The sequence below is a fragment of the Zosterops lateralis genome (genome assembly GCF_965231275.1).
Source record: "Zosterops lateralis genome assembly, chromosome: 22".
Lineage (NCBI taxonomy): Eukaryota > Metazoa > Chordata > Aves > Passeriformes > Zosteropidae > Zosterops > Zosterops lateralis.
Window position 1 is genome coordinate 3,756,216 of NC_139782.1, and position 27,199 is coordinate 3,783,414.

At 44.4% G+C, this 27,199-nt stretch overlaps 2 protein-coding genes across 3 annotated transcripts; one reads left to right on the forward strand and one right to left on the reverse strand.

Moving 5' to 3' along the window:
- Window positions 1-7,257: 7,257 nt before the first annotated feature.
- Window positions 7,258-14,995, reverse strand: PARK7 (Parkinsonism associated deglycase). 2 transcript variants are annotated; one of them, XM_083876811.1, is made up of 7 exons: window positions 14,934-14,995; window positions 12,824-12,957; window positions 12,021-12,122; window positions 11,311-11,370; window positions 10,409-10,478; window positions 8,834-8,920; window positions 7,258-7,724 (listed from the first exon to the last, which is right to left on the reverse strand). In XM_083876811.1, exons 2-7 carry the CDS (start codon window positions 12,911-12,913, stop codon window positions 7,567-7,569), a joined length of 567 nt encoding a protein of 188 aa, XP_083732937.1. In that variant the 5' UTR covers window positions 12,914-12,957; window positions 14,934-14,995; the 3' UTR covers window positions 7,258-7,566. The 2 variants fall into 2 exon arrangements, with proteins under 2 accessions (XP_083732937.1, XP_083732936.1); XM_083876810.1 differs by lacking the exon at window positions 14,934-14,995 and adding an exon at window positions 14,452-14,476.
- Window positions 14,996-16,274: 1,279 nt separating this feature from the next.
- TNFRSF9 (TNF receptor superfamily member 9) lies at window positions 16,275-19,676 on the forward strand (the record flags this gene model as incomplete). Its single annotated transcript, XM_083876983.1, has 7 exons — window positions 16,275-16,374; window positions 16,457-16,582; window positions 16,746-16,883; window positions 17,383-17,449; window positions 17,540-17,676; window positions 17,901-18,038; window positions 19,387-19,676. The coding sequence occupies 7 exons, from the start codon at window positions 16,275-16,277 to the stop codon at window positions 19,509-19,511; spliced, it is 831 nt and encodes a 276-aa protein (XP_083733109.1). The 3' UTR covers window positions 19,512-19,676.
- Window positions 19,677-27,199: the final 7,523 nt, after the last annotated feature.

A 27,199-nucleotide genomic window follows, 5' to 3' on the forward strand; every position in this document is an offset into this window, starting at 1 on the left:
TGAGCTTGTGATTAGCATTTGTAAACTGAAAGAGGTGTTACCCCCACCCATCCTGCATCATAATTCAGGCCTTGCATAATCCCCACCCAAATGCCTATTTTCATCCACAGAGCTCATTAATTTTTCTGAATCATAAAATGGAAGCCACACCCGTGATTGCTCATAGACTGTTGCTATATTATTTATATATTGGTGTGCACCTTGATCCCAGTTGTGGTTAATTTTGGAAAAGGTGTTAGGTATTCCAAATTTTAAGTGGCATGCCGCTGAAACATGGGAACCATGACTGCTATTCATTTCCTTCCAAAGTGATTCAGAGGAAGAGATGCTTCTTTCTGAAGATTAAAACTGTTGTCCACAAATTATTAACATGTGAAAGCCACAAAGGAAGAAAAGTGCAATACACTGCTGTGAAACACCGGAAGGAAAACCAAGCCAGATTATCCCACCATACCCACTGTGAATCTGCTAAGGATGCTAATTACTCATCACATTATGCTATTATAACATACATGGAGGCCCTCCATGCACAGAGTCTCTGGATCAAGCATGGGGTCATCAGGCCTGACACAGAATAGCTTCTCCTGCCCGCCACCTCCCCAGGTGACCAAGTGACATCTTCCTGTTACCTGTATTTATTTTACCTTTGTTAATGTGTTTATTATTTTCACAACCACTTCAAGGACAGGGTCAGCACTGCTGAGTGCCTTGTGGAAGGCAGCTGGAACACACAACTAACCCCATAAACTTTGCAGTGGTGAGGTGTGAGGCTCTCCAGGAACTTTGCAGCTTCAAGGAAGTTCACACAAAGGACCACATCAGGTCATGCCATGTTGAGTCCAGCTGCTCCATGGCAAGGTGCAAGGGAGATAAAAGTGAATAAGAATTTGGCCTCTGACAGGTTACTCATTGCCCTGCAATCCCTGTATTGTCATCTACTGCCTGTTAAGCAAGGTCCAGAGGAAAGAACCATATTAGGCTGCACCTGGTGACTTCACTGGTCTCAGATAATTTTGATAAGTTATTCAAGGAAAGTTTTCCTGCATCCCAGTTGCAGACCCCAGCACTCAGAGTTTAAGCAATTAAAACTGGGACTGGGCTGCTGTGATGCAGAATCTGCACAGCACCAGCACAGCAATAGGCACGTGGCAGTGCAGAGGCCTCCAACACAGGGGAGAGATGAGATTACACACCCTGACACATTCTGTTCTCATGGGATTCCACTGCTAGTGGGAGGAACGGTTGTCTTTTCAGAGTAATTTCTCATCATGGTGAAAAAAACCCAATAAAGGAAAGTAATTGCTTTGTTAAAAGCCATGGGGACAGACAGCCCTGTCTGAGACACTTTTAAAAATGAATGTCAGCAAGGTGAGTGTCAGTGAGCTCCTACCTAACACAGAGGCTGAGGGAGAGCTGTCATGGAGCTCTGAAGAAGGGCTAGCCTGAAGGATGAACTATTTAGTTCCTGAATTCAAGTTAAATGGTTTAGTGCTAGTGTTTTGTTAAAGGCTGACAGTCTAAACATTCCTATGGTTAAGGGTGAGGGGACCTCTTGAGGACATTTTCTTCTATAGTCAATCATATCATGGCCTGGATGCAATACACAACTGTTCCATAGGAATAGCCAAGGACTCCATCCCTCCACAGGGAATATTTCCACTGGAGGAGCAAGCAGAGACAGACACAGCAGGCACAGGCATGGCCAGCAGTCCAACCTGAGCTGGAGGTGACGCAGCACAGGCACAGGAGAGCTGGAGATTGCTCAGCCTCTGGGGCTGCTGACACCTCCCAGGCCATTGCAGGGTGCTCTGGACATGCTGCCTCTCGCAGGCCACACTTCTCCTGTCATCTGAGCTTAATTGGACCAACTTGATCAAAAGCAGTCTCCACGATAAGACAGGATGCTACAGCATGCCCTGGAGCGGCACGATGAGTAAGGCAGCTGTTTTACAAGCAGTTCAGTTCACAGTGTAACACACCTGAGCTTTATGTTGGGCCAGTCAGTCACCTGCAAGGGACCAACCAATGCAACACAATTGCAGAACCCTGGCTTTCTCCAGCAGCACAACAGGAGGCAGGCAGGCTCGCTGGCTCCAGCTCTGGAGGATTTCATGACACTGAATATTCCCCTGAGAGGCTTCCTCTGTGCAAGGTCACATACAAGTGGCCAAGACAAAAAGCTAGAGAGGCCAAAGCCTCCAACTCCTCTTCATGACCTGTGGAAATGGCTGTGGAGAGCAAGGCTTCATCTGTTCTCCTCATTATGGGTGATTGGGACAGAATCATCACTGGGCACCAGCCAGGGAATGTCACCCTAAGTGCCCTTTCTTTCTTTTTAAAATTATTATTAAAGTTGTTAATGCTCTGTAGTTTTCCAAAGAGGAGGGAGGAAAAAAAATAATTTGCTGCAGGGGATTTATTTGGGACACAGCAAAGCCTGTGTCTCTGTGAGCCCATCCAAGAGCTTAGAGCTTCATTATTATTAATTTACTAGTACAAGCATTCATTTGCCTTCTAAAGACTGAGAGGAAGGTAAAATAATCCTTTGCAAAACACCGTGGAAGAACAACTGAGTAATATATCACATGTGGTCATGAGAAAAGTCAGCACAGATAAATGCATCATCTGTTGCCAGTTCTCTCAGAGACTACAAGAGCAGATTTCCTGTGAAAAATGGAAATGATTGTGCTGTGCCCATCAATGATCAGACTCATCACCACCCAAGGCAGCAGCTTATTTCCTGCCTATCTGCCAGTCACTATCTTGCCTAGCTGGTGACTTCAGTGTGAGAGTGCTTCTTCCACGTCATATATAACATAATATGGGAGAAAGTATGAGTCTGAGATCAGAGCTGCACGTATGTGGAAGTAGCACGTGTTTCTCAGGAGATCTCATTAAAACTTGAAAATATTTCAATACACCATCAATATTTAGAAATCAGATGCATTTGCACAGAAATGTGTCCCTAGTCCTGGGGGGAAACTTCCATCAGCTGTGGAAGACTTTGGTGTTACCAGTGTTACACAAGTCTCACTAGACCCAACTCTGCCCTTTAGAATATGAGTACTTCCATGAGATCTTCAGACAACTTTCCTTCTTCCTCCCTCTACCATTAGTGGAAAGGCCTTGAATTAAATTGTAAAAGTACGGAAGTATCTACATGACTTGGAGGGCCATAAACCCTGTGTAGGGAGGAATTATTTAAGGTTGTACAAAGGGTATAATTAGAAGCTGCTGAATGAAGCAAAGCAAACGAACAAGCCCAAGTATAAAAGCTTCCTCTCAATCTGTGATGCCTTCGAGCACACAGAACAATCTTGTAGAGAGCAGAAAGGCTGCTAGAGCTGCTACAGAGACTGAGTGTGGCACAGAGCACTGCAACCCCAAACTGCTGCACCACCCAGAGCAGCCCTAAGTGCACCTCAATGTGGAAGAATTGTGTTACCTAAAACACAGGATTGCTGGTTTTCCCAAGTCTGGACTCAGTTCTGGAGCCTATCATGGGTGTCAGCATTGCTTCCCAAAGTGTGGCCACCAAAATATAAGCCAGAAATGCTGCCTAGTCCCTTAAATAATAATGTATTATTATTTAAGTCTTTATAATAAGAATGAGCGTCAGGATACAGAGACTGGGCTCAATTCCCTCCCATCTGGGCTGTGTGGCTGGGCCTGCTCTGCACACAGAGCTCTGCCAAGTGTCCACAGATGCTTCTGGAAGACAGGAGTGAGGTCTGCCCTGCAATGCCATGCTGAGTGAAGGAGCTGGGCCAGTGTCTGAGCCAGCACCACTGCAGGGATTCCCACAACCTGCTCCTTGCCCCTGACCTTCCCTGGATGCTTCTCAAGAGGTGGCAGGAAGAGGCTGAAGGCCAGATAAATTGTGTCAGCAAGGACAGCTTGTCCCTTTTTGCTGTTCTTCCCAGAAAACTTCTGATTTCCTGCCAAGTGATAATGCTGCAAGAACTGTAGAATATCCATCGAAGCTGACAAATCAGGGCAGTAGGGTGACACATCTGCTTTCATTTTGTTTTTCCTTTCTCTACATACCACATGCAAGACCATTCTAAACGTGCTAAAATATTATCTACAATTTTGGACAGCAATTTATCAATTTGCCCAGTGTTTTGTTGCTTATTTTTCAAACTTCTAATGTTGCATCCCATGCCCTACTAAAATGTAGTCTCCATATAACAGCAACACATCTCTTCCTCTGGAGGTAGAATATGAGAACATGAATGGATGCAGTGCTAGGGATTGTTTCTGTTGAGATCTTCCTACTTCTCTGTCACATCTTTCCAGCCAAGTCTTGGGTCATCCAGGCTGCTGGAAGACAGGTATTTGTCATAATTTTGGGATCGCTGCTTATGTTTGCATCATGATGCAGTTTTTTGTTGAAAGGACAAACAAAATAACCAGATTAAGTAACCATTCTTTGTTCTGACAGTCACAGTGGGCTTCATACCAAATGGTAAGCATATACATAAATGGCTAGCAAGCTGTCCAAGGCTTGTGATTATTGGATAAAGCATATTCCCTAGTGTGCTTTTACAGCTTTAAGTACTAGTGTGCAGGCTGGTTTGTATCCGTTACGGTTTGTCTCCATCCATTTTAGAAGTAAATATTTGTAAAATAGTTAAATATTTTAATAGTAAACCTTTGTCTCTCTAGAAAAGCATCCCTTCTTTTTTGCTGAGAGGGACATATTCCTGAGACAGGATTTGCTCCTGCCCACAGTACAGTGCTGTGCACTTCAGCTTCCACTTTTGAAAGAAACTTGCAAAGAACTGCAACAAAACCAGACTATTCACTCTCCAAATGTTTCTTCTGCCTCTTCTTCAGTAAGAAGCTTGTCAGTCTGAATGAAAATATTTCTCATCACTGCAAGCATTCACTGATGGCTTCAGCATCTATGCCCTCTTGTGTACATTCCTGCTCCTAAGCCATGTAATACTTCTCAATTCCCTAAGAGAACTCATTCTCAATGGTGCATTCAAGCCCACAGAACAATCAGAATCAGGAGAAAAAAAACCTACATCACTTTTTAGAGATGATCCAAGGCACACAGCAGACACCAGCTGGCTGCCTTCCTGTCAGGAAAACAACCAACCCCCAAACCCTCCAGGTGCCAGGGAACAAAATGCTAATTGTTAAATGGAGAAGAGTGGATGAATTCCCTTCAGTTTAAGCTGAGCTCAGTGGCAGCAATACTCAATTACCACAGGGTCTGAAACTAAAGCTTGCAAATAATAAAAAGGCACAAAGTTTTTAGTGTACATGAAACAATGAGCAGAAAAGTACCTCAGCTCATCTTTCAGCAGCAGGTAAAAGAGGATTTTATGAAAAAAGATACTGAAATGTGAAGAAAAAAGTATTTTGCTAATTTTTTTTCCCCTTGAATCAGCAACTTCCTTCTTAACACTCACCCTTAAGGGGAAAATGAGCCTCATCTTAGTTCATACACTTGCTTACCCTAACTGAAAGACCAAGTTAATGACACAGAAAGAGAACCCAAGTAAATTCATGTTTGCTGGACATCTGCAATGTAAAAGGCTGAGAACAGGGTCAGCTGTATGAAGGTAATTGTGTAATGCAAGCAGCACTACAATATTTTATTTACCAGGTCTTTTGCTGAACACAGTGGAAGAATCTGCAAGTTAAGCAGATACATCCATGGGCTCTAGGCTCATTTCTCTGAGTGTTTTTCCTATTACCATTTTAATGGGAGTGGGAAAACCCAAATATACACACTGAAAACCTCATTTCTGTAAATTGAACTCCCTCAGCCTTGGAGAAAAAAAAATTATAATCAAATTTATGGCCACTTTGCTAATGCTTTGTATTAAAATATTTCTGCAAGACTAAAAACAATACAAGCATGGAAATACTTTCCTTCTAATGTTACAAAGCAGTGCTGCCACCCAGGAATGGAGAGCTTTTCCTGTATCCTGAATCATGCCTATTTACAAACCAAGTAATTATTCCAGATTCTAGGACAAAGACTCTTTCCATCATTTGGTTTACATTTGCATGGCAATACCAGTTAGATGTGCAGATTTACCACACAAACATGTAAAATCTTACACAGATTACAATTTTTGCATATCTTGAGCATATTTCAAAGCTAGAGAAACATGAAATATTTCCTAAACAAATTAAGAGACAGAGCACAGAGTTGAAGCAGTTCTTCCAGTAGTTATTAACAACACAGACATTTTTTAATTCTAAATTTGCAAAAGTATCCATGTATTTCATTACGAAAATGCAGTAATTGAGAATGAACTTGTTTCCTATTAAAATAAGCAATCATAAAGGCTCCTATGCAGTCATTTTCCAAAGTTCAGACTATGCACTTCAGATGTATGCAGAACCAGATCTCCAGATGCTGGGGTAACTTCAGAGTCCAGTGAGGTGCCATCCTTAAGCAGGATTGCTGACAGAGCCAGGTAACACCAGAATGATTTGGTGAAAGAAAGGCAGCAAAGATGGAAATTGATGCCAAGTTCTTAATTCTCATGGGAATACAGCTCCATTACTTCCTCCAGAGACCTGTCCTGCAACTCCTCTAAACTGACAAAGGCTCACTTAAGCCAGGCTTGTAGCAACTTCCAATTTTTAGTAAGCAGAAACAAGCACTGCTACTTGTGGCATTTTACCAAATCCAAACTTCATGCTTTATGCTGATTACTAGCTGCCCAAATAGCTCAATGGATCTGCAATCATTTAATGCAGAAGACAAATTTCAAGGTATCATGTTCAACCTGGATGAACTCTGGAGTGCTTGACAAGGTATGAATATTCACACTTTTAATTTAGTTCCAACACTGTCGGGAAATTAATACTGGTTATTTGCCTTATTTGTGCACAAGAAATTAAACATTGTTTTAACTAATTCCAGGTTACAATTTAATAATCTATGTCACGAAACCAGAGATTATCCAGAGTTGGAAGAGACTCATGAAGGTCATCAAAACCAACTCCTGACTCCACACAGGGCAACCTAAAAGTTAAACCATACAGCCAAGAGAAGGGTTGTGAGAAGTTTTGCCCAAACACTTCTGGAATGTTGGCAGGCCTAGGGCCATGACCACCTCCTCCCTAGGGAGCTTGTTCCAGTGCTTGGCCACCTTCTCATTTCAGCTCAGACTTCAGAAGAACTGTGTGAGAATCTAAACAGATGTTGTTTTGAAGAGTACAGGATGGTAAAAAGGTTTCAGGGGTCTGGGTTGGGAGAAAACACAGAAACGAACAACACACCAGTAGGGATGCTCCATTTTTATTTATTCAGCAAACATTTTTCCATGTGATTTTTAAATGCCATCCAAGAACTAATTAGGATTATTAGATGCTGGGTGCTTTTTTGTGATGAAGCCTCTTGCTAACAGGATCTTTTTCCAGAAATGAAGACCTTTGGTTTGTTAAGGTATCCCAGTTCAGCTAAGTACAGTTACTAATTTCACCCACAATTAAAGTGTATTTACAACAGTGCACATTACAGTTATTCTACAAAGGATAAGACTCTCTATCTAAGTTTGTTCTAGCCCCTATCCCACACCAGGGTTTCACTCTCTAATTCAGTATTAGAGGTGCCTTCACCTGTTCAGCCACCTCCTTCCCCAGCAGGGTCTCCACAATGGCCAGGCCAAACTCGAAGCTGGTGCCGGGCCCGCGGCTGGTCAGGATGTTCCCATCCTTCTCCACGCGGCTCTCCGAGTACGAGTAGTGTGCTTGGGGAACACACAACACCAACAGGTCAGTCCCCAGCCTGACAGGGCTGTTCAGCCTGGAGAAAAGGAGACTCAGGGGTGACCTTATCACTCTCTACAACTTCCTAAAAGGTGGCTGTGCTCAGGTGGGGTTGGTTTCTTTATCCAAGCAGTAACTGACAGAATAGGGGACACCGTCTCAGGCTGTGCCAATGGAGATCCTATATCTCTGGATATCTCTAATATCTGGATATTAGGAAAAAGTTTCTTACAGAAGGAGTGATAAAGTACTGGAACGGTCTGCCCAGGGACGTGGTGGAGTCACCATCCCTGGATTTGTTTAAAAAAAGACCAGATGTGGCACTCAGTGCCATGGTTTAGTTGAGGTGTTAGGGATGGTTTGGACTCAATGATCTTGGAGATCTCTTCCAACTCTGATTCTGTGAATTCTGTGAATTCCAGCACCGTGCCCACAGCTGCCACAAGGGCACAAAGACCTCAGCACTGCCCCCCTGCAGCTCATCCCTGCCTGCTGTCCACAGGCAGGAACAGGGCCCACAGGGAGCTCATTCCCAAGGTGTGGGAATGCCCCCTGTCAGCTCCCATGAGGTTACTTCTGGAAGCCCGACTGCTTTTGTGGAGCTGTTCACAAATTTATTTTTTTCCAAATGCATGCAGAAGATACTGGGGGAACCCAAACTGATCACCTCCAGCCTCATTAATGCTCACAGAATAACCTTTCTAGTATTCACCATCACTTCCCTTTGGCTGGAGAAAGAAGTGTGGAGTCATCAGCTGCCACAGAGCCAAAGCAATACCCACAGGAGAGTGGGAAAGGTTCTCCCAGAGTCTGCTGTTGGGACAACTGAGGCAAAGAACCAAAGGGGCAAGAGATGGCTCAGCCTCAAGAGGATATGGTGAAAAATACTCCTCACATGACAGCAGCAGCAGAATTCCCCGAAGGATGAGAATGTTAGTACAGCCCTCTATTTTCTGGTGATATAGACTCAATTCAGTGAGGAAAATAAGATAAAAAAGCTCTTTTCCTTTCTTTAAATTGTGGATTTAGGTAAGAAAAAAAAAAAAAAAAAAAAAAAAAAAATCTGAGAAGTGTTTGGACAGAAACATACCTCCATTCATCATTTTGTCTTTGGCCAAAGGATGTGTTGTGACTTTGCTTCCATACCCTATCCCATGTGCCAGAAGGGCTGTAGGACCTGTAAGAACACAAAATTGCACCGGTGAGGAACTGCCTTCTGCTAAAAACACTTATAAGAACAGACCTTTGGGCACAGGGATCCCCAGGGGTCAAAGCTCACTGTGGACAAACTAGCTTTTATAAAAACTGATAAAGCTCTGAAGCCAAGAGCTCTCACAATGAAGTTCACACTGATGTCCACCCATGACTGTGCTGCCTTTGAAGGAGTGAGGAACAACCCACTTCCAGACATTTTATTTAAAACTGCTTGACATTAAGAAACAAAAGGTCTGCGTTTCAATCTGAACATTAAATACCTACAATTACTTTACAACCTTGTTAAAGGCGGAATTTAGAGACTTAACAGATAGGATTTAATTTGAGCAAGTCTCTACATGCTGCAGTTGTGTGCCAAGCAGTATTTTGGACAGATCATGGACTAACTGTTCCATTTTTGGTTTCAGCAGTTTCTCTTTTCTTCTCATACTTCCTCCTTAGCCTGACTTGAGTAAAGAATATGTGTCAAGAAATGCCGAGTCATCACACAGGAAATCCTAATGGGAAGAAGAAAGAAACTGAAGGCAGAATTTGTCTGACATGAGTTTAATTTTCATTCATCCATTTAATTCTGGATTTAGTAGAGGAAATAACCTCTTTTGTGTTCAGTTGGAATGAGCTCTAAGAATCATCCTGTTTACAAGCAAAGCCTGGGCAGGTGTGAATTTGGATTGCTCTGTAAGAGAATCATTGCCAAGTTGAGGAAGGTTCACAGCTCTGTGTGCCTAGAACCTCAATGAGGAAGAAAAGCAGAAAACCTCCCAGCAATGTACCAAAAAACCAAAGTGAAAATCCCCTCCTGGAACACACTCTGACTGCCTTTTATGCATTATCATCTCTCTCCTCACTCTCAGCTTCAGGTCCCTAGACCAGCCTTCGGTTGCAGTGTTGGCAATCTTTCACCTTGTTTTTAAAACACAAATCTTACAAAGTTCATGATCTGGACACCAAGCTGTGCAGATTATGGAAGGAGACAACCCTCTCCTCAAACTGAGTCCATTTTTTGTTGCAGCTCAAGAAGGGTGAGACTGTAATTCTATATTTCTGGCCTTCTTTCTGAAGCTAAAGGGCAGGAGTGGTTATGTGAGATAAATTTACAGTGATGACATTCTGCCAGTGCTCTATACTTAAAGAAAGATCACCAGAATAAGCACATACTTTAAAATAAATCCTTATTTTAAAGACAGTAATATAACTGATTGGAAGAACTAGATAACAAGCAGAACTTGCAGGATAAGTGTTCATAATTAGTTTAGAAATTTCTCTGCTATTAAATGTAAAAAGAAATCAGATGTTGAAATGTATATATATATATATATATATATATATATACAGGCACAAACTCCTGGTACTAAATTACAGGAGCACAGATTTCTAAGACAGGAAACTGTCTTCATGCTCCTTCAAAATATCCAAATGCTTTACAAAGCAAGACTCTTTGTTAACCCACCTGCACATATTGCAGCAATCAGGCCTTTTCTGCTTTCCTGGTCCTTCAAAATGTCTTTCACAGCAGCAGACTGTATGAAGAAACATCACAAGTCATTGTTCGGGGTTGGTTATTTTAAGCAGTTTTCACTGAAATTTCAAAAAGATCTTTTGTACAGAAAACCAACTGGATTTTTCCCTCCCTGCCTCAGGACAGAGGGCAATGAGAACATTAAGAAGGAGAAAAAACTGAAACCAAGACACATTTGCCCCAGAAGGAAAGAGGAAGGAAATCAGAAGTAACTGCAAGGAAGTACTTGACCCACATGAAAGCTGGTTAACCCACAGCTTATAAAGCTGTTGTTTGAAAATACAGGACCAACAGAATATAGTACTCATAAGATATCTCCAGTCTCTATCATTCTTAAGAAGATTTATACTGGGTATTTGTCTCATACTCCATGGCTTACAAACTCTGATACCACCTCAACCCTATTTGATAGATCAGTTTGTTTGTCTGCTTGCCTTCCACAAGGAACTCAGAGCACCTCTGCAACCGTATTGCACCATAGTCAGAATTCTGCAGAGGAGCAGAGTCCCTTGGGTTTGGACAGTTTTTTGTCTCAGTAACAAATCTTCATTTGCAACCGTTTCATCTTCATGAGTATGAACAGAGATCTTCCCATAATGCACACCACCTTTCCATTTTTATTCTGTTTTACCAGGTACTCGTGACCAAGAATTCACCCAGTTGTCCCACCTATATAATCACAAGAAGGCTTAAGACCATTAACAATTAGTTCACTGATTCATTCAGAAGAGAAATTTAGATGCTGAACTGAATCTGCAGGATTACTAAGCAAGTGCTGACCACCCCACTACTCAAGAGAATGCCCGTCAAATTTTAAAATGCCAGAACTTTACCTCAGACAAGTTTTGAGCTCCAAGGTTCCCTCCAGGCAGGACCACAACATCATAAGGCCCCTAAACAAAGAAAGATAAAACTGTTCTGTTGAATAGAGGCTGATAGACACATTACACTGGTTATATACATTACACCATTTGAAGACCACTGCAGTGGCAAGCAAAGCAATCTACCTTTTCTTCCACTGAACAACACTTTATGATCAGAACACCAGTTCCAATTATGAAAAAAAAACCTATTTCTTGTTCCAGGAAAAGCTTATTATCAATTAAGTCTCTCACAGAACTGACTTAAGCCCAGCGCACTTAAAAGCTTCAGCAAGCAAGCGACAGCTCTTGTGTTGTAAAGACAAGTTGTTTTGCTCCAACCTTACTGTACAAGTCTAATTATAACATTATTTAGTTTCCCATCAGAGCTCTTGAGCTGGTCCAAATCACAGTATTTTGTCGAGCCAACTAATAGGAAAAATAAAGCTCTGTGATGGATGCTCTGCAAAAACAAATACCTGGGCAGAATTAAGAAATCTGTCTGAACCTGGCAGGCTGAAGGGGGGCACAGTGAGACATGCAGTTCTGTAATTCACTGCTACACACAGTTAACACAACATGCAACATATGTCCAAAGGTAATCCATAATCTTTCCAAATTCACCTCAGAAACTGTGAGAAAAACTATGCTGGCCATTTTATCAGAGAAGGGTGATGACCAACCTCTTTTCTGGCATCTTCAAGACTGGCATCAGGACAAATGAAGACATCTCGACTGCACTGCACTGGTTCTTTTCCTGTTAGGCCTGCAACAGTCACCTTGATCTAACAGGAGAACAAATACACTATTACAAAACAGGAATTTGGGGCATTTTTCTTATATATTATTCTTGGGTAGTACACAGAACAAGCAAAGCCATACTGACAGCTTGTTCCTCTTGAAAGCCAAAATAGGGAACACAGTGATGGAATGACAAAGGTGGTGGGAGAAGGTAATTTTTATTTCAGTCATTTCCATATAAGTGAAGCTGGTGTGTTTATTTGAAGTATTATTTTCATTCCTAATGAGATGATAACAGCATGCTCCTACAACTGCAAAGTAACAGACTGAGGAATCCTAACAGCCAGACCTGTAGTTAATAACTAAATTTCAAAAGCAGCTCAAGAAAAGGTGTGCAATGTCATGAGCTGGAATGTACTGAGCTTTTCCAACCCCACAAAAGAGGCACTTCCAGTTACTCTGCACAGAGGTAGCTGTGTTTTCTGACAGAGTAGGATTTCCTTGAAACATTTGCTCTAGCCCACATTAGACTTGAATTTTGAAAGGTTACCAACAAATGTCAGTTGTCAGGCATGCTCATTAGGTGCATGGCACAAATATTTGCTAATCAGAAAAGTGATGAGGGTAAATTTACACTTCACACAAGAGACCATACACTGAATTCCTGGCAATGAACATCAACTTGAGGCAATGATTTCCCCCTGACCAGGCACTCACAAAGATTATTCACTGTCTGCAAACTCACCCCAGCTCTTCTCATAACATCAGTGGGGATTACAGTTTCCATTTCCTCTGCCCCTTTAGCCAGAATCACCAATGCTCTCTTTGAGGCCATGTCTTGAGGAGTTGCTGTTAGGGAGATTGTTGGGAAGGAAAGGGCTGAGGAGGGTAGAAAGACAACGTGGTTAGAAGGCAAATCCTCTCGTACAAATCCTCCCTCATGTTGAAACTGAACAGTAATTTCTACTTTTGCATGTTCTTTAATTTAAGCCACCTCAAAATGGTTCACTAGCTTAAATCAATATCCACAGCAATCCTATTTAACTGGGGAACTTTTTAACAATAATGCAGTTTGATGATTAAAAGATTAAGGCACTTGGGCAAGTGGGAGGCACAGCACATCAGCACCAGAAGAAGAAGGTCTAATCAAGACCTTACAGGGGCTGTGTCTGGCAGAGAGGGGCTCAGGGTGGGTGGCAGAGCTGTTTTCAATTTGCACACCCTCAGTTTTTCCGAGACATTGACTCCCACCCAGGTCAGCACTTACAGAAAGGGCTTGCATGAGTTTTGACCTCATGTCTGGTTTTTAGTTTCCACACAGCATGCTTCATGAGGAGTTTCCTGTGACTGAACAGTGACTCGACCAGTGCCCCTGCAGAATCTCACCAATAGATTTTCTGGGTTATTTTGCAACTTTGTGGGGGAAGAAACACATGTGCATATGTGTGATGGGGGAGCAGACCACAAGATTTAGCAAATGGAAAAAAAGAGGCTTAAGACTTTTTTTTTTTTTTTTTTTTTTTTAGCTTTTAAATTCAAGTTGAGGTGAATGGCCAAACTTCCATGTGAAGGTTTAAGTTAAATAACTTTACATCATGTAACTTTACATCATAACCACTAACTCATACAGGTCTGAGAGAAGTCTCTGAAAGCATCTGTGATGTGAGAAGGATTTCACAGGCCACAACTCTAAAAGACAGAGATTTTTGCCCTATGCAGGAACCTCCCATCCAGAACTGCACGTAGTACCAGGGATCTTTTAATTAAATTTGATGCATGTTTAGGTGCCTACACAAAACAAAATCATCCTCATGTTGCTTTAACTTCATCTGTTTTCAGCATGCTGAACCAGCCCAAGCAGAATAATTCACTGTGTCAACTCCTACTATTAGGGCAGCTTTATGTACTGTCAATGCAAAGCCCACTGATCAAGTACACCCAAATCACAGGTATTAGTAATAACTTCAGGACAATCTAGAGCTTCTTGATAGGTTGTCTTGAGGGTATATATTGATTCTGCAAAATTTTTATATTAATTTGACTAGTAAAATGTACCTGAAAAGCTACCAGGCAGAAATGGTGAAAAAAAAAAAAAATCTAGATCACAGTTGGCATCCCTGACTTTTCATTAATTCTTTAGATAAAAACAGGCACCTGATCCTGACTCTTTCTCCTAGTTTTGCAAAATGCAGTCTCTCCATAGTGCCTTTAGACATTTATTGTACAACACTGCCAAATTCTCGAGCATTAGTACTGTTCTTCATGTGGGTGCATATGTAAATAGCTGTCCCACTATTACTGAAAGACAGTTTTTGAGAAGGCAGAACGAAGTTACACAGACCTAACAGCAATTCCATTTAACAAGCTACCTACACATAGTAAATGCCAGTCCCTCCTCAGTGCCAGCCTCAAACCTATCAGCCAAACGTATTGCCCTGCGTGGGTACTCGTGCCTTTCGGGAGACGGTGGCTTTGAAAAAAAAAAAAATCACACCCTTCAGTGGCCCGACCACAGAGCCCGCTATTCATAGGCAGGGCACGGCCGAAGCAGCTCAGCCAGCCCGGGTGGAAAGGCCGCATCGCTCCGTTTTCCTCAATTCGCTTTGGGACACGGCGCCATTCCACGAGCACGGAGGGCACAAGGCCGTGCCCGGCCCGAGGCCGCCTCACGGGCAGAGCGGGGGGATCGGGGCCTGCAACGCGGCCGCCCGGGCACCGCAACCCCACCGGGCACCGCGACCCCGCCCGGGCACCTCAACCCGCCGGGCCGCCGAACCCTCCGCCCACACCGACACCCCCCGCCCACCGGGGCTCGGGGCTCCGGGCCCGCGGGGCCCGCGGCGGCCACAACTCACCTCAGCGGGGCCGCGGGCGGCTCTGGGAGGATCCGCCCCGGGCCCGGCCCCGGCCCCGCCCGCGCTCGGCCCCGGCCCCTCCCCGCCGCCCGCCCGTCCTGCCTTCGCTTCGCCAGCCCTCTCCGCTGTTCTCACGGGCTCTCGGAACGCGGAGAGAGCTGCGGTGCTCTCCGCCGTGACCAGAGTCACCTCCTGCGGCGGCGCGACCGCGAACCGAGCAACTGCTGCGGCTCCTGCTGCTGCTGTGCCGCTGCTGCCGCTGCCTCGCACGTACCGATCAGAACCCAGCCTGGCTCTGCTGCGCCTCTGCCCGGAGCGGCTGCCCCGCACTTCTGATTCCGGAGGCTCACGGTGCGCAGGGAATGGCTGTGGCTCAGGGTGATGTTGCCCCTGGTTTTAAGGAGTTTCGGTGTTTTGGAGGACAGAGCTGTTAACGGGGACGTTTAGGAGTGTAAAGCCCTGTTGTGTAAAAGCCCGCTCGCAGGTGCTGGCAAGGCCCGGTCCGGCTGCTGGTGCCGGGTTAACGAGAGCTCTGCCGGCAGAGCAGCTCCAGCCCGGGTGAGGAGAGCCGGTCATGGGGAAGGGCTTTGCTGAGGGCTCTGCTGGGATCGGTGCGGGGTTCAGCTCCCGGCATGGGGCGCTTTGTGCGCTGCCCACAGCAGACTCCGCTCAGAGCCCTGCACAGGCAGGTCCTTGCTGTGCCTGCCCGTGTGCCGGGCACACACACACGGAACACACGTTCCCTTCTCGCTCAACTTCTCAGCGATCTCCGTGTCTGCTCCTGCCCGCGCTCCGAGCCCGGCTGAGGGGAGATGGAGGGGGCGGGACCAGACCCGGGGATTGGCTGCGGGGCAGTGCAGGGGGCGGAACCAGGGCCGGGGATTGGCTGCGAGGGCCCGCAGGGGGCGGGGCCGCGCCGTTCCCGTGCGCGCTCCCTCAGGCCCCGGCAGTTCCACCCGCCCGTGGCCAGAGCGCGGCGCTCCGCTGTTCCCTCATGTCCGTGCTGTGCCCATGTGGTTCAGCATCTCCGCGCACTCTGCAGGCCCCGCCCCTCACCTTTCACCTCCCGGGGATTCCGCGCAGCGCTCAACCGGGAAGCCCCGGTGGTGAAAAGAGCGACCGCTGACCGGCAGCGCTGAGAGGGCTCTGCGGGCGCTGCCCGGCAGGAGCTGAGGGGTCGCGCCTCTGAGAGGGTCCGGAAACTCCCGCCGGGCCGGGCCTTCCCCGCCGCCCCCGGGATGACGCAGCCAGACCCTCCGGGGGCGGCGGCTAAGGGTGGGTGCCGGGTGTCCCGCCCGCAGTCCCGCCAGCCCCACCGAGCCGCTCCGAGCCGCTCCGAGCATGGCTCCGGGCCGGGCGCTGCTGCCCGCGGCGCTGCTGGCGCTGGCGCTGGGCCCGGGGCCCGCGGCCGCGCTGCCCTGCATCGCTGACTGCCCGCCGGGTAAGGGCCGGGCCGGGCTGGGGCGGGATGTGCGGGGTGTGCGGGGCTCGGCCCGCGGTGACCGCGTGTTCTCGGCCCGCAGGTACGTTCCTAGCGAGCGAGGACTGCGGGCTGTGGGGAGCCAGAGCAGACTGCCGGCCCTGCCCGGCCGGCACCTTCTCCAGCACGGCGGGACGAGGCCTCTGCAGGATGTGCCGGCAGTGCCAAGGTACCGACAGCCCCGCTGGGACCCCCCGAGCCCGGACCGGCACCTCCCGGATAACGCTGCGGGGCTGCGGGGCCGCTCGCTGGAGCCTCAGTTTTGTGAGAGCAAAGCTCCGAGCCTTTGCTGCACCACGCTGGGCGTGCTAAAACTCCTTTTCCCCTTGCAGGACTACTGCAATATTTAAAAAATTGTTCCTCAACAAGCGACGCCGAATGCACGTGCAGGAAGGGCTATCGCTGCGGCGATGAGAGCTGCACCTTCTGCTCCCGGGTCTGTGGCGTGGGCCAGGAGAGAACCAGGAATGGTAGGATCACCTTTCCCCAGCAGCTGAAAGCTCCTCTGCTTCCTCCAGCAGACACTGTGCCTCTTGCACAGTGCAGAAGCAGACAGAGGAAGGACCTTGCATGATAAAAGCTGCTGCTGCTGTTAAACACTTTGCATGGTGTGTTGAGTAAGCTCAGGAGCAGACAAACCCACCACACCCTGAGCCCTGCTGCAGCTCAAATCATGCACCAGTTAGTTCCCTTTGCATGGCAGCTCTTTGCCTGCTGGCATGAGGGAAACTGAACTGGGAACTCTGGAGTCAGGCATGGTTTGTGGCATCTTCTTGTGCCAAATCAACTGGCTTTGTAGCCAAGTCCTGCACTGCTCTGTGGCTGACAGGGGAGGACTTGCCTTGTGTACTCAGAGCAGCCTATGAAATAGTAATTCTGACATTGTACAAGCAGGCAAAAATACTGTTTTATGTGTTGTGTTTTAAATGCTTATCTTGTACCAATTTTACCTGTCCTTGTCTGTTGAAGGTTGCCAGACTTGCCGTTATGGAACCTTTAATGATCAGCCTGGTGGCTCCTGTAAAAACTGGACAACGTAAGTAAACTGAAAAAAAAATTTCTACTTCTATTACACTTGACTGGATTTTAATTTTTTTTCCCCTGTTTTGCTGTAAATGTCCTTTAGGTGCTCTGGAAACCAAGTCCTGGAGCCTGGAACTCCAGCAAAAGATGTCATTTGCAAACACGCTTCAGTTAATCCCACTTTAGTCACTACTCTACCTACCACATCTCTTGAAATTCCATTTTCTATCACTGTGCCAGGTGAGTCATTGTGTAATATTCATTATGGAGGTAAAGAATTACAACCTATTTAAACATACTGTAGCTCATTCACTTTCCATTTAAAGCAGAAGTCTTTTCTTCTGTGCATTTCCATGGCTGCAGACTGATCCAAAAGCAGAGTGGGAGACAAAGTTTTCAGCTAATTCAAGGGCGGTAAAATTCTGTTCTGTTCATACTCTTAAAGAATGTTATTTATTTCCTAGGGAAGAAGGATGTTCAGACAGACATGATGAGGATTTCTCTTGCTGTTGCTGGGCTGTCATGCATCATGTTTCTGCTGCCTTTGTGCATCTGCTTCAGTGTCTGGCAGAAAAAGAAACTATCCGCTGTCTTCAAGAAAAGTAAGATAAATGCAATCCAGGCCTTTTTGAAATGAGGCACAAGTCAGGAATCCAAGTTAAGTGTCTTTCAAAGCTAGTTGCAATAGCTTTGGGTTTTTTTGGCCTTGTAAGTCAGAAGCAACTGAAAGGGAAACAGTTTTGGAATTTTTATTGCAGAAAGCACTGTGGGCGATAGGTCAAGTGCCTGTTTATCCTTAGAAGTGTAGGATTTGTGAGAGATGAAAAGACTCAGCTGAGCTTTGCTGCTCCAGTTAGAGGTCAGTTCAGTTTATTAACTCCAAGCATCATCCTTGGCCTGTGTGGCTGTAACACTTTTGAGTTCTCTGTGCTCACAGAGGGAGTGCACGTGGCCTGAAGTGTCTTGGAGCTCTGGCTGCAGGAGGAGAGGGTTCAGTCAGGGGTTCTGCTACACAGGTACAGAGTCAGCCTGAATCCACCACTGCCACCTGAGGGTTAATAACTCCTGGCAAGCTCAAGAGTTCAGCACAAAGATGAAGCTGATTCCATTCAATGTAGTTTATAATTGGTTTGTTTAGTTTTTTGGGCAGTTCTCTCTCCTTTTTTTTTTTTTTCCCTGTCCTAAGGATAAGGTCTGAATCTTCTAGTCTAACTCTAAATACAGAAGACCATGGCAGTCAAGCAATATATTTCCCTCATGCTTCCTTTTACTGCCATGACAGAGCACCAGAAGGCCTGCTGAATTAGGGGAAAAAAAGTATGATAAATTAATTTTATCAGATGTAAATGCTGTAGAGGAATAATTTCAGATTATAGAATAACTTGGAAGATTTTTTTCCTCCTGACATTTATAACTGAGGGATGGTGAAATAAGATGGCTGAATAAATGAAACAGAAAGGGGACATTTGTCCAGTTCTGGGCCCTTCCCTTCACAAAACATTGAGGTGCTGGAGTGAGTCCAGAGAAGGGCAACAAATCTGGGGAAGAATCTAGAAGATGAGTCTTTGAGGAGCAGCTGAGGGAACTGAGGCTGTTTAGTCAGGAGAAAAGCAGGACCAGGGGAGACCTTCCCCTCTACAACTCCCTGAAATGTGGCTGGATCCAGATGGGGGTTAGTCTTTTCTCCCAGGCAACCAGTGACCGGACAAGAGGACACAGCCTTAAGCTACACCAGGTTGGAGATGAGGAGGAATTTCTTCCCAAAAAGGGTTGTTAAAGATTGGAACAGGCTCCCCAGGGAGGTGGTGGAGTCACTGTCCCTGAAGGTGTTCATGGAACAACACTCACAGCTCTGGTCTGGTTTATCATGTGTATGGTCAAAGGTTGGACTAAATGTCTCAGAGGTGTTTTCCAACCTCACTGATTTGTGATTCTGTTCTTTTTCTTCAGTGCACACACTTGAACAGTCAGTTCAGGAGGATGATGCCTGCAGCTGCCGCTTCCCTGAGGAAGAACAAGGTGAATATCAGGACCCTGACAAATCCACAGAATCCAGAGATCTTCTGGTGAACTAGAAACTGAACTGTCCAAGTCAGCCACATTTGAATTTTCTTTTGGAACACAGAACAAGAACCTGTTTATGTAAATAGAACAAGTGTCAGCATCTGAATGTTAGAGCAGTAGATAGCCCAGCAACTGAGGAAAAAGTGCTTTTTTAATATTTCTTAAAAAAATAATTAAAAAAATCTCCAAAACAGTTTGTTGATTTTCTTCATCTAGGAGTAAGGATATTTCTGATAAGAGATTCTTCATCTACATGAAGAAAGAAGTACTGCATTTAAAAGCTCTAACAGAAGTGCAGAACAGTTTTCTAGTCCCTCATTAATGTTACCTGAGCTATAATTTACATGCATTCCAAAAGATTTTGAAGCTAAAAAGAAGACCTGTAACACATTGCAGAGCCACTGGTGACACTCACAGTCTCTTATGAGTCTGGAGCTGCAGCTCTTCCCAAAATCTGGCTCAAACCCAGCAGCCTTGGGGTTTGTGTGCAAATACAGGTGGAGCTCATTTGATCCCATCAGATGGAAACAGACCCCTGGCCCACCACTGCAGCCCCCCGTACATACAGGGGAAAGGAAGCCATAAAAATCTCGAGCTGCAAAGTGTTCCACAGCAGCATCACTGATGGGCTTGAGGGAGGCAGTGGAAACACTGAGAGCAGCTGTGGTCGACTTGAACTTAGAAATAGCTGTTCCTTTGCAGTTGGGCTGCACCACCTCAGCCGTACATCATTCAGCTTTGATCTTTTACGTGATGTAAACTTCACTTACGTTGCAGCTCTAAATGTGATATCTTCATGGTACTATTTTTGTAACTGAGGTTGGAAAGATTTTAACATCAGACACTGTATCTGTCTCTCTGATCAAATACTGATAGCTTTGGTCTTGAGAAAAAAGAAAATGCGTGTTTGAGTCACGGCATTCACAACACCATTTTTAACCAGTTGCAAAACTCACATATTTTATTACTTCTAAATGTTATTCAAAAAATAGAATGAAATATGTGGGTTAAGGGTGATTTTCCCCTCTCTGATTTCAATGCAAGAGAAAATTATTTTGCACTTGAACAATGACACGCCGTCTCTTCAGCAGGTTACAATAGCAATGCAAGCCACAATTACACATTTTGGTAAACTTACGTACAAGTAGATATAAAATAGTGGGAAAATAAGTGCCATAAAAAGCCTGAATTGTGAAGTTTTCATCCCTAGCTCAAGTCTTCTCTCTGTTGGTACTTTCAACCATGAGAACTGAGTGACTCTTACGTCAGAATCACAAACTTGAAGGCATGAACAGGACACATGAAAAACCACCAAACTATTTATAAAGCTATCTCTTTATAAATCAGAGTGACCTTTGCATCATTGACTATATCTAGTCACTGTTGACTATATCTTAGAACAAGATAAAAAGGATAGTTGTGCTTGTCATTAATTTCTAGCTCAAACATAATTAACATAGAGAATTAAAAAACCTGTGTGTTCAATAAAAGCTCCCTGTGAAGCCAAGACACGTGGTCCATCAGCTATATTTCACAGCCCTGAAAAAAAGAGGTATTTTTTGGCAATGACAAATAGTTGATGGACCACGTGTATCTTGGAGCTTTTATTGAACACACAGGTTGTTCAGCACCTGCGGAACAGCTTGTTGTGGAGTTGTTGTTACAGAGAAGGGAGGTGGAGATTAGTGCTGTATGGAGGTGACCAGGTTGTTTATTCTACACCACACACATCATCCCTGGGGTGTGTTTTTTTGGGCAAGAAAAGCTGGGGGGGGGGGGGCTGGAACTGGAAGTTCACCACCTTGCCTCACTTGCCAGAGCAGAGGGACTGTCCTCAGTCAACTGTGGTGACCTCAGTTCCTCTGCTGCTTCCTCCTCCCGTTGTCTCTGGCCGAGGCTGTGGTGCTGAAGGGACAGCTTTGAGGTGCTGCTGAGCCAGCAGGGCCAGCTGGGACGAGGTCAGCACAGCAGCAGGGACATTCCCCCTCCCCAACAGTGGAGAAGTGGCAGCACGAGCAGCTGCAGAAGTGGCTACACAACTCTGATTTGAACAGAGCTCCTGGGGGTTGTTTGTCTCTGTTTTTTGTTGTTTTCAGGCTGGGGGGGGGGGGGGGGGCATTCATCATGAGAGCTCTCCTCCCCATATTGCCTTTATTTCCCAAATACTACATGGAACAGGATAGAGGAATGGTCAGGACAAAGGCATGACCAACAGGAAGCATCTGCAATCATGAGGTTTTTTTGTTCCCTATAGTGAATACCCTTTTGTGGTTAATACACCTTCTCTTTTGTGTATTTCTGCTATTAATACAGCTGTTATTGTGTGTCTCATTTCACTGCTCTCTGGTGCTAGCAAATTATTTCAAACCATAATCTCTCATTTATTGTCCCTCCTGCACTGGAAGGCATAGAGGAAAGAGTGGCTTATTTGGAGTTTAGTTCCTTGCTGGTGTTAAAATCAGCACAGCCATTCACATACCAGAAATGCAGATCAGTCCTACCCGGCTGGCCCAGATGACCCAGCACATCCTGGGCTGCACCAAAAGAGGAGCAGGCAGCAGGTCAGGGGAGGTGATTGTCCCCCTCCACTCTGCCCTTGAGACACCTCAGTGCTGTGTCCAAGTCTGGGCTCCTCAGCACAAGAAAAGCATGAAGCTGTTGGAGTAGGTCCAGAGGAGCCCAAAGATGCTCCAAGGGTAGCTCTGGTCTGGAGCCAGGCTGGGGGAACTGGGGGTTTTCACCTGGAGGAGAGAAGACTCCAGGGAGGCTGAAGCCTTTCAGTACTGAAAGGGAAGTTATAAAGACAAGGGAGAGGAACTTTGTACGCTGACAGTGATAGAACAAGGGGGAAGAGTTTTAAGCAAAAAGAGATTTAGATGAGGTGTTAAGAAAGAAATTCTTTACTTAAAAGAGTGGTGAGGTCCTGGGAGAGGTTGCCCAGAGAAGCTGTGGCTGCGCCATCCCTGGAATTGCTGAAGGCCAGGCTGGACAGGACTTGGAGCATCCTGAGCTATTGGTAAGATCCCTGCCCATGGCAGGGGAATAGAACTAGATGATTTTTAAGGTTCCTTCCAGTTCAAATCATTCTGTAATTCTATGGTAACTCTTTCAGTGTTCTCTGCTTTCTGTGCATGTCTCTCTTATTGACAGTCATTTAATTTATTATACAACAAGCAAAATGGAACTGGGAATGCCCTGATGGCTCTCAAGCAGCCCAGGTGGCTGAGGATGAGGTAACAGGCCAGATGCAAGCTTTTTGAATTTCCATTTGTTTTTCTTGGAAGTGAAAAAGTGTCCTCTTAGCCAGGCCATGCACAGAGTGATGTCAGCAGAGCTCTGAAGGAGGAAAATTCTCTTTAAAGGTAAGTATAAGCAGAGGAGCCTGCTGCATTTTTATTGTTTCCAGAACCAGCACCTGGCATAGTAAGTGGCATCAGTAATTAAAATCAGTTCATCACACACCTTGGCTTTGTAATTTCTTGCAAGAGTTGTGTGGCTAAGGAAAGTAGACGGTTCATAGCAAAAGGGTCTCTGTTTCTCACCTCCTGCTCACCTGTAGAAACAGGTGTTTCGGTGCCTAATACCTCTGGATGATAGAGACTCTGAAACTGTAGTGGCTCCTCTAAACATGCAAGCATCAGATAATTTTTTTAAAGCAGAATTTGATTTCTTGTTTTCAGTCTATCATAGGACAGAAGCACAGTCTGCTCTGACAGTCATTCTAATACTAACCCAGATGATGTAAAAACCTTCATAGGAGATGGTCCACCCTGATGAGATTTAACACACAGGAAACATGAACAGGCAGCTTGCACCACTTGACTTTTCGTCACCTGTTTAGGAGTCAAGGTAAGTTTCATTCTTAAAATTACACTAAGTCCTATTTTATTCCCAAGTGTCAGTTCCTCTCTCAGCCAAGAACAGGGAGGCCTCAGGGGCTGTAAGAAGGGGTTCTCCACCCCACAGGTTCTGTGTTAACTGTGCATCAGGAACAGAGAGCTGAGCACAACAGCCTTTGGATACTGTCACTGCCCTCACTGTAATAAGAAATTTTAATACAATCTACAACAAAAAATGGAATTTCCCTCTAACATCCATTTGGCAGAAGTTTGTTGTGATATTACCTACTGTGTTTCCTTTCATCCTCTACATCCTGGGTGCCTGCCAGGTCAAGCATCAGACTACACTGAACCAAAGTGGATTGTACCTTAACAAAAAGCACCACCTGAACACATTGTGAAACCAGAGAAGATCTCTCCTGTTCTAATCTATTTGTTTTAAGAAAATAAATCAAGTTTTATTTGATTTAGCAAATGGAAAATTGCATAGAAAGACACATACCTCAATTTAAGGATGACTTACCACATAGTGGACCTTAAATCTGTTACACCTACTCTCAGTTTACATAATCCAAACTGAAACAAGCCACTCAAAACTGAAATAAATTATCTGAGTTACCATTTGAGTCAGTTTTAAAACAAATCTTAGGTTACTTTAGCTCACTTTTCTTTCCCATACAAACACTTCAGCAGGTTTAAAACAAACCCAATTTTGGGGGAAAAAAAAAAAAAAAAAAAAAAAAAAAAAAAAAAAAAAAAAAAAAAAAAGAGGGTATGTGGAGAGGTAAAAAAGACAATGTACCTTTAGTTACAACACTACAGACTTGCAAAATATTTATATTTTAAAAATTCCTTCTAGTATTCACAGCATTGATATTTTGATACTGTCAATTCAGAACAAGCATAAACCATTTAACCTGAAGAGAACACTTAACAGGCCTGTAAGCAAACAAAAAGACAAAAAAGAAAAAACAAGGTATCACACTACTTTTAGTCGCCTTCAATACAAACTTTTGAGCTACTTTGAAAAAGAACACAATTCTAATGTAGATTTACATGCATATCTGAACCAGCATTTACTGGAGTATCTAAAGGATAATTTATTTTTGTTAAACTAAAATGCAAAACACAGTGAACAGGTATTTGAAAGAAGTGGTGGGAAAAATACATTATTGACTTCAGAGAAGCTGCACATTGCAGTTGTCTGATCAAGCTACAATCTCATCACAAGGGCAAAAAGACCCAAACCCCCACACCCCCATCAACATTATCAGTGTTACAAACACACCCAATAATGCAACTTTCTGACTTGCTGTGGCACACCTCAGCACATACATTACCTTAGAGAAGCAGAAGTTAAACACAGGAAATTCTTGATGGTTCCATCAAACTTAGGAGTTCTAATTAGAGAAAAGGAATCTGCTCTTCTTCCACTTGAGAGTTAAAGGGTTTAAGAGGCTGAACAGGCACTGTGCTCAGGGACCCAGTGGATGTGACAGTAACAAATTCTCCTGTCATTGCATCTCCCTGTGCACTCCTCAGTAGGGTGGGCTATGATCAGAGTACTTCTCACAGGGAACAGAGAGGCTGTAACATGTAACACTGTGTGCTTTCCTACAGTGATTAAATCTGCCTCAGGGAGTTACAGAACAGGGAAAAGATTTACTGTGCTGTGGCAGTACTAATTAGCTGACCTTATATAACTTTCTGCACCTTCTTCCAGTCATTCCTGAGGACACATAAAGAGAACATCATATAAATAAAACATGAATATGGTGGCAGAAACAAGCACTAAATGAAAGTAGCTTTGGAGGCTTCCCACTTTCTCTTATTTCCACATATGGTGATTGGCAGTGGATTATTTCTTTCTAAGCATAAATCCTGATTGTCTTGTAGAGGATTTTTAGAAAAGCTACAGGGGCACTGGGATGAGATAGTACATGGTCTAGGGTTTGTAAATACAACTCACTTCCTCAGCTGAAAAGGCCAAGAATAGAGCTGAGCAGTTACAAACAGCCAGAAACACCTCATCACCCTCTTCAGCCTTAGGAAGTAGACTGTCACAAGCACTAGTGGAGATATGGATGTCATGAGCAGGAACCACTGAATCATTTAGGTTGGAAAAAACCTTTAAGGTCATAAACAACATCTAAAAGCCAGTTGGAGTGTTCTTTGCAAAGATCTGCAGCAATTTTTCTCCTTCACCAGAATATAGTTCTGCACATTACAGGACAGGGGCTGCACAGCTGGAAGTAGGAGCATAAAGAGAAAATACAGGACTGTGCTAGAACAAGCTCATCAGATATATCCTTTCCTGGTGATACAGGTCCTACCTCTTCCAAGCACAGGGGGATCTTCCCTGTTTCCAGATGTGTGTGGAAGACTCTGCTCAGAAGCAACCTGTTGGTCCTGTCTGTTACAATCCTGACTCATAAAGATGCATTACATAGCAAAAGAATAAGAGCATCTAACTAAAGACTCACTGCTCTTCAGGACCCTCTTATATCATAAACACAGCTTGGGAATTGGAAAGAGGACTCTGATCCCATTACAGCAAGAAACATTCAACTTGTCACATCAAAAAACAAAGATGTGACATCTGCTTCTTCCACCTTTGTTAATTCCTACTCCTGTTGGTCACTCCCATTCCCAGGGACAGTTTTCTACCCCAGTCAAGATCAGTCAGTGATCACAAAGAAATCAGGTAACAATTGCAGGAGGAATTCTTTGCTAAACTGGAACTCAGCTCTTAAACAGTGAAGATCCTACACGGCTGACTGCCAAGGAACACACATTCATTTACAAAACAACCTTGAAAGAACTGTTTTAAACCTCAGGTTGCCCAGCGAGACCTACGCCAACCCTCCCCCGTTAAAAACACGTATTTGCCCTGAAATGTGAATCACTGAGCCTGCAGAGATTCCATTTAATTAATAAAAAAACCCTGATAGCGAAGGATTAAAGGGATTATGCAGCCAGAAAACACAGTAAAAAAATTAAAGTCTGCTTTTGTGAGCCATTCATTTACTGCCTACACTAAGTGGATGACAGCTAAATGCCAACAATTATTAACATTCCTCTTAATTAGTCAGTGGCTCCTGCCCACACACTGAACTTCTACAGAACTACCTGAAATTTGTCCTCTGATATCAGCTATGGATATTGGAGTGATAAGTAATCCTAAGCCTCTGTGATAAAAACAGGAAGACATGTGTACACGAAATGTGAAAAGCTAGATAGAATTTTTCTTTAAAAGGTGCATGGACACATCTGACAAAACTGTTTTGTTCTGTCACCACTGTAGATTAAAATCCTTATCCTCTAGCTCTTTCAGACAATGAAACAGGACAGGTAATAAAACAATGAACAGATAGTGAAATATTGTTAAGTTTCCAATAAAATTATTTATAGTAAGAAACTAATTAGTCAGAGCACCATGCAATTAACAGAGTAGTACTTAATGAAATAGTCTCAGGCAGGGAAATGTGGAAGGTGATTCTTATGCTTCTTCCATCTCTTGCAATTTGCTGCTTTATTGTTTCTGCACTTCTTCACTTTGGGCCAGAAACAGTACAAGACAACAGCCTGGCCTGTCCATTCCATTGTCCAAACTAGTAAGAAAAGAATCAGCAGTGGATTGCTGCTTCCCTTTTTGACATTAGTAGTACCAGCTTTTTAAAAAATTGCATTCATAGCCCTAGGAGACAGAAATCTTAAGCTGGAATTCATTCCTTTTAATCCTCAGCTGAATAGATGCCTGTGTAGGCAGCCTCCAGGACAATAATTTGTTTGGAAAACCCCTCAATACTCTACTTAAAAAATAATGAATGTCTAAGAACAGAATAAGAGTGAAAAATCTC

What these genes read in the sequence shown, in the direction of transcription:
- PARK7 (XM_083876810.1), bottom strand. An exon ending in ATGTTATGAGAAGAGCTGGG is followed by an intron (nt 12,123 to 12,823) that starts GTGAGTTTGCAG and finishes TTCTCCTGTTAG; the next exon opens with ATCAAGGTGACTGTTGCAGG. An exon ending in TTGAAGATGCCAGAAAAGAG is followed by an intron (nt 11,371 to 12,020) that starts GTTGGTCATCAC and finishes TTCTTTGTTTAG; the next exon opens with GGGCCTTATGATGTTGTGGT.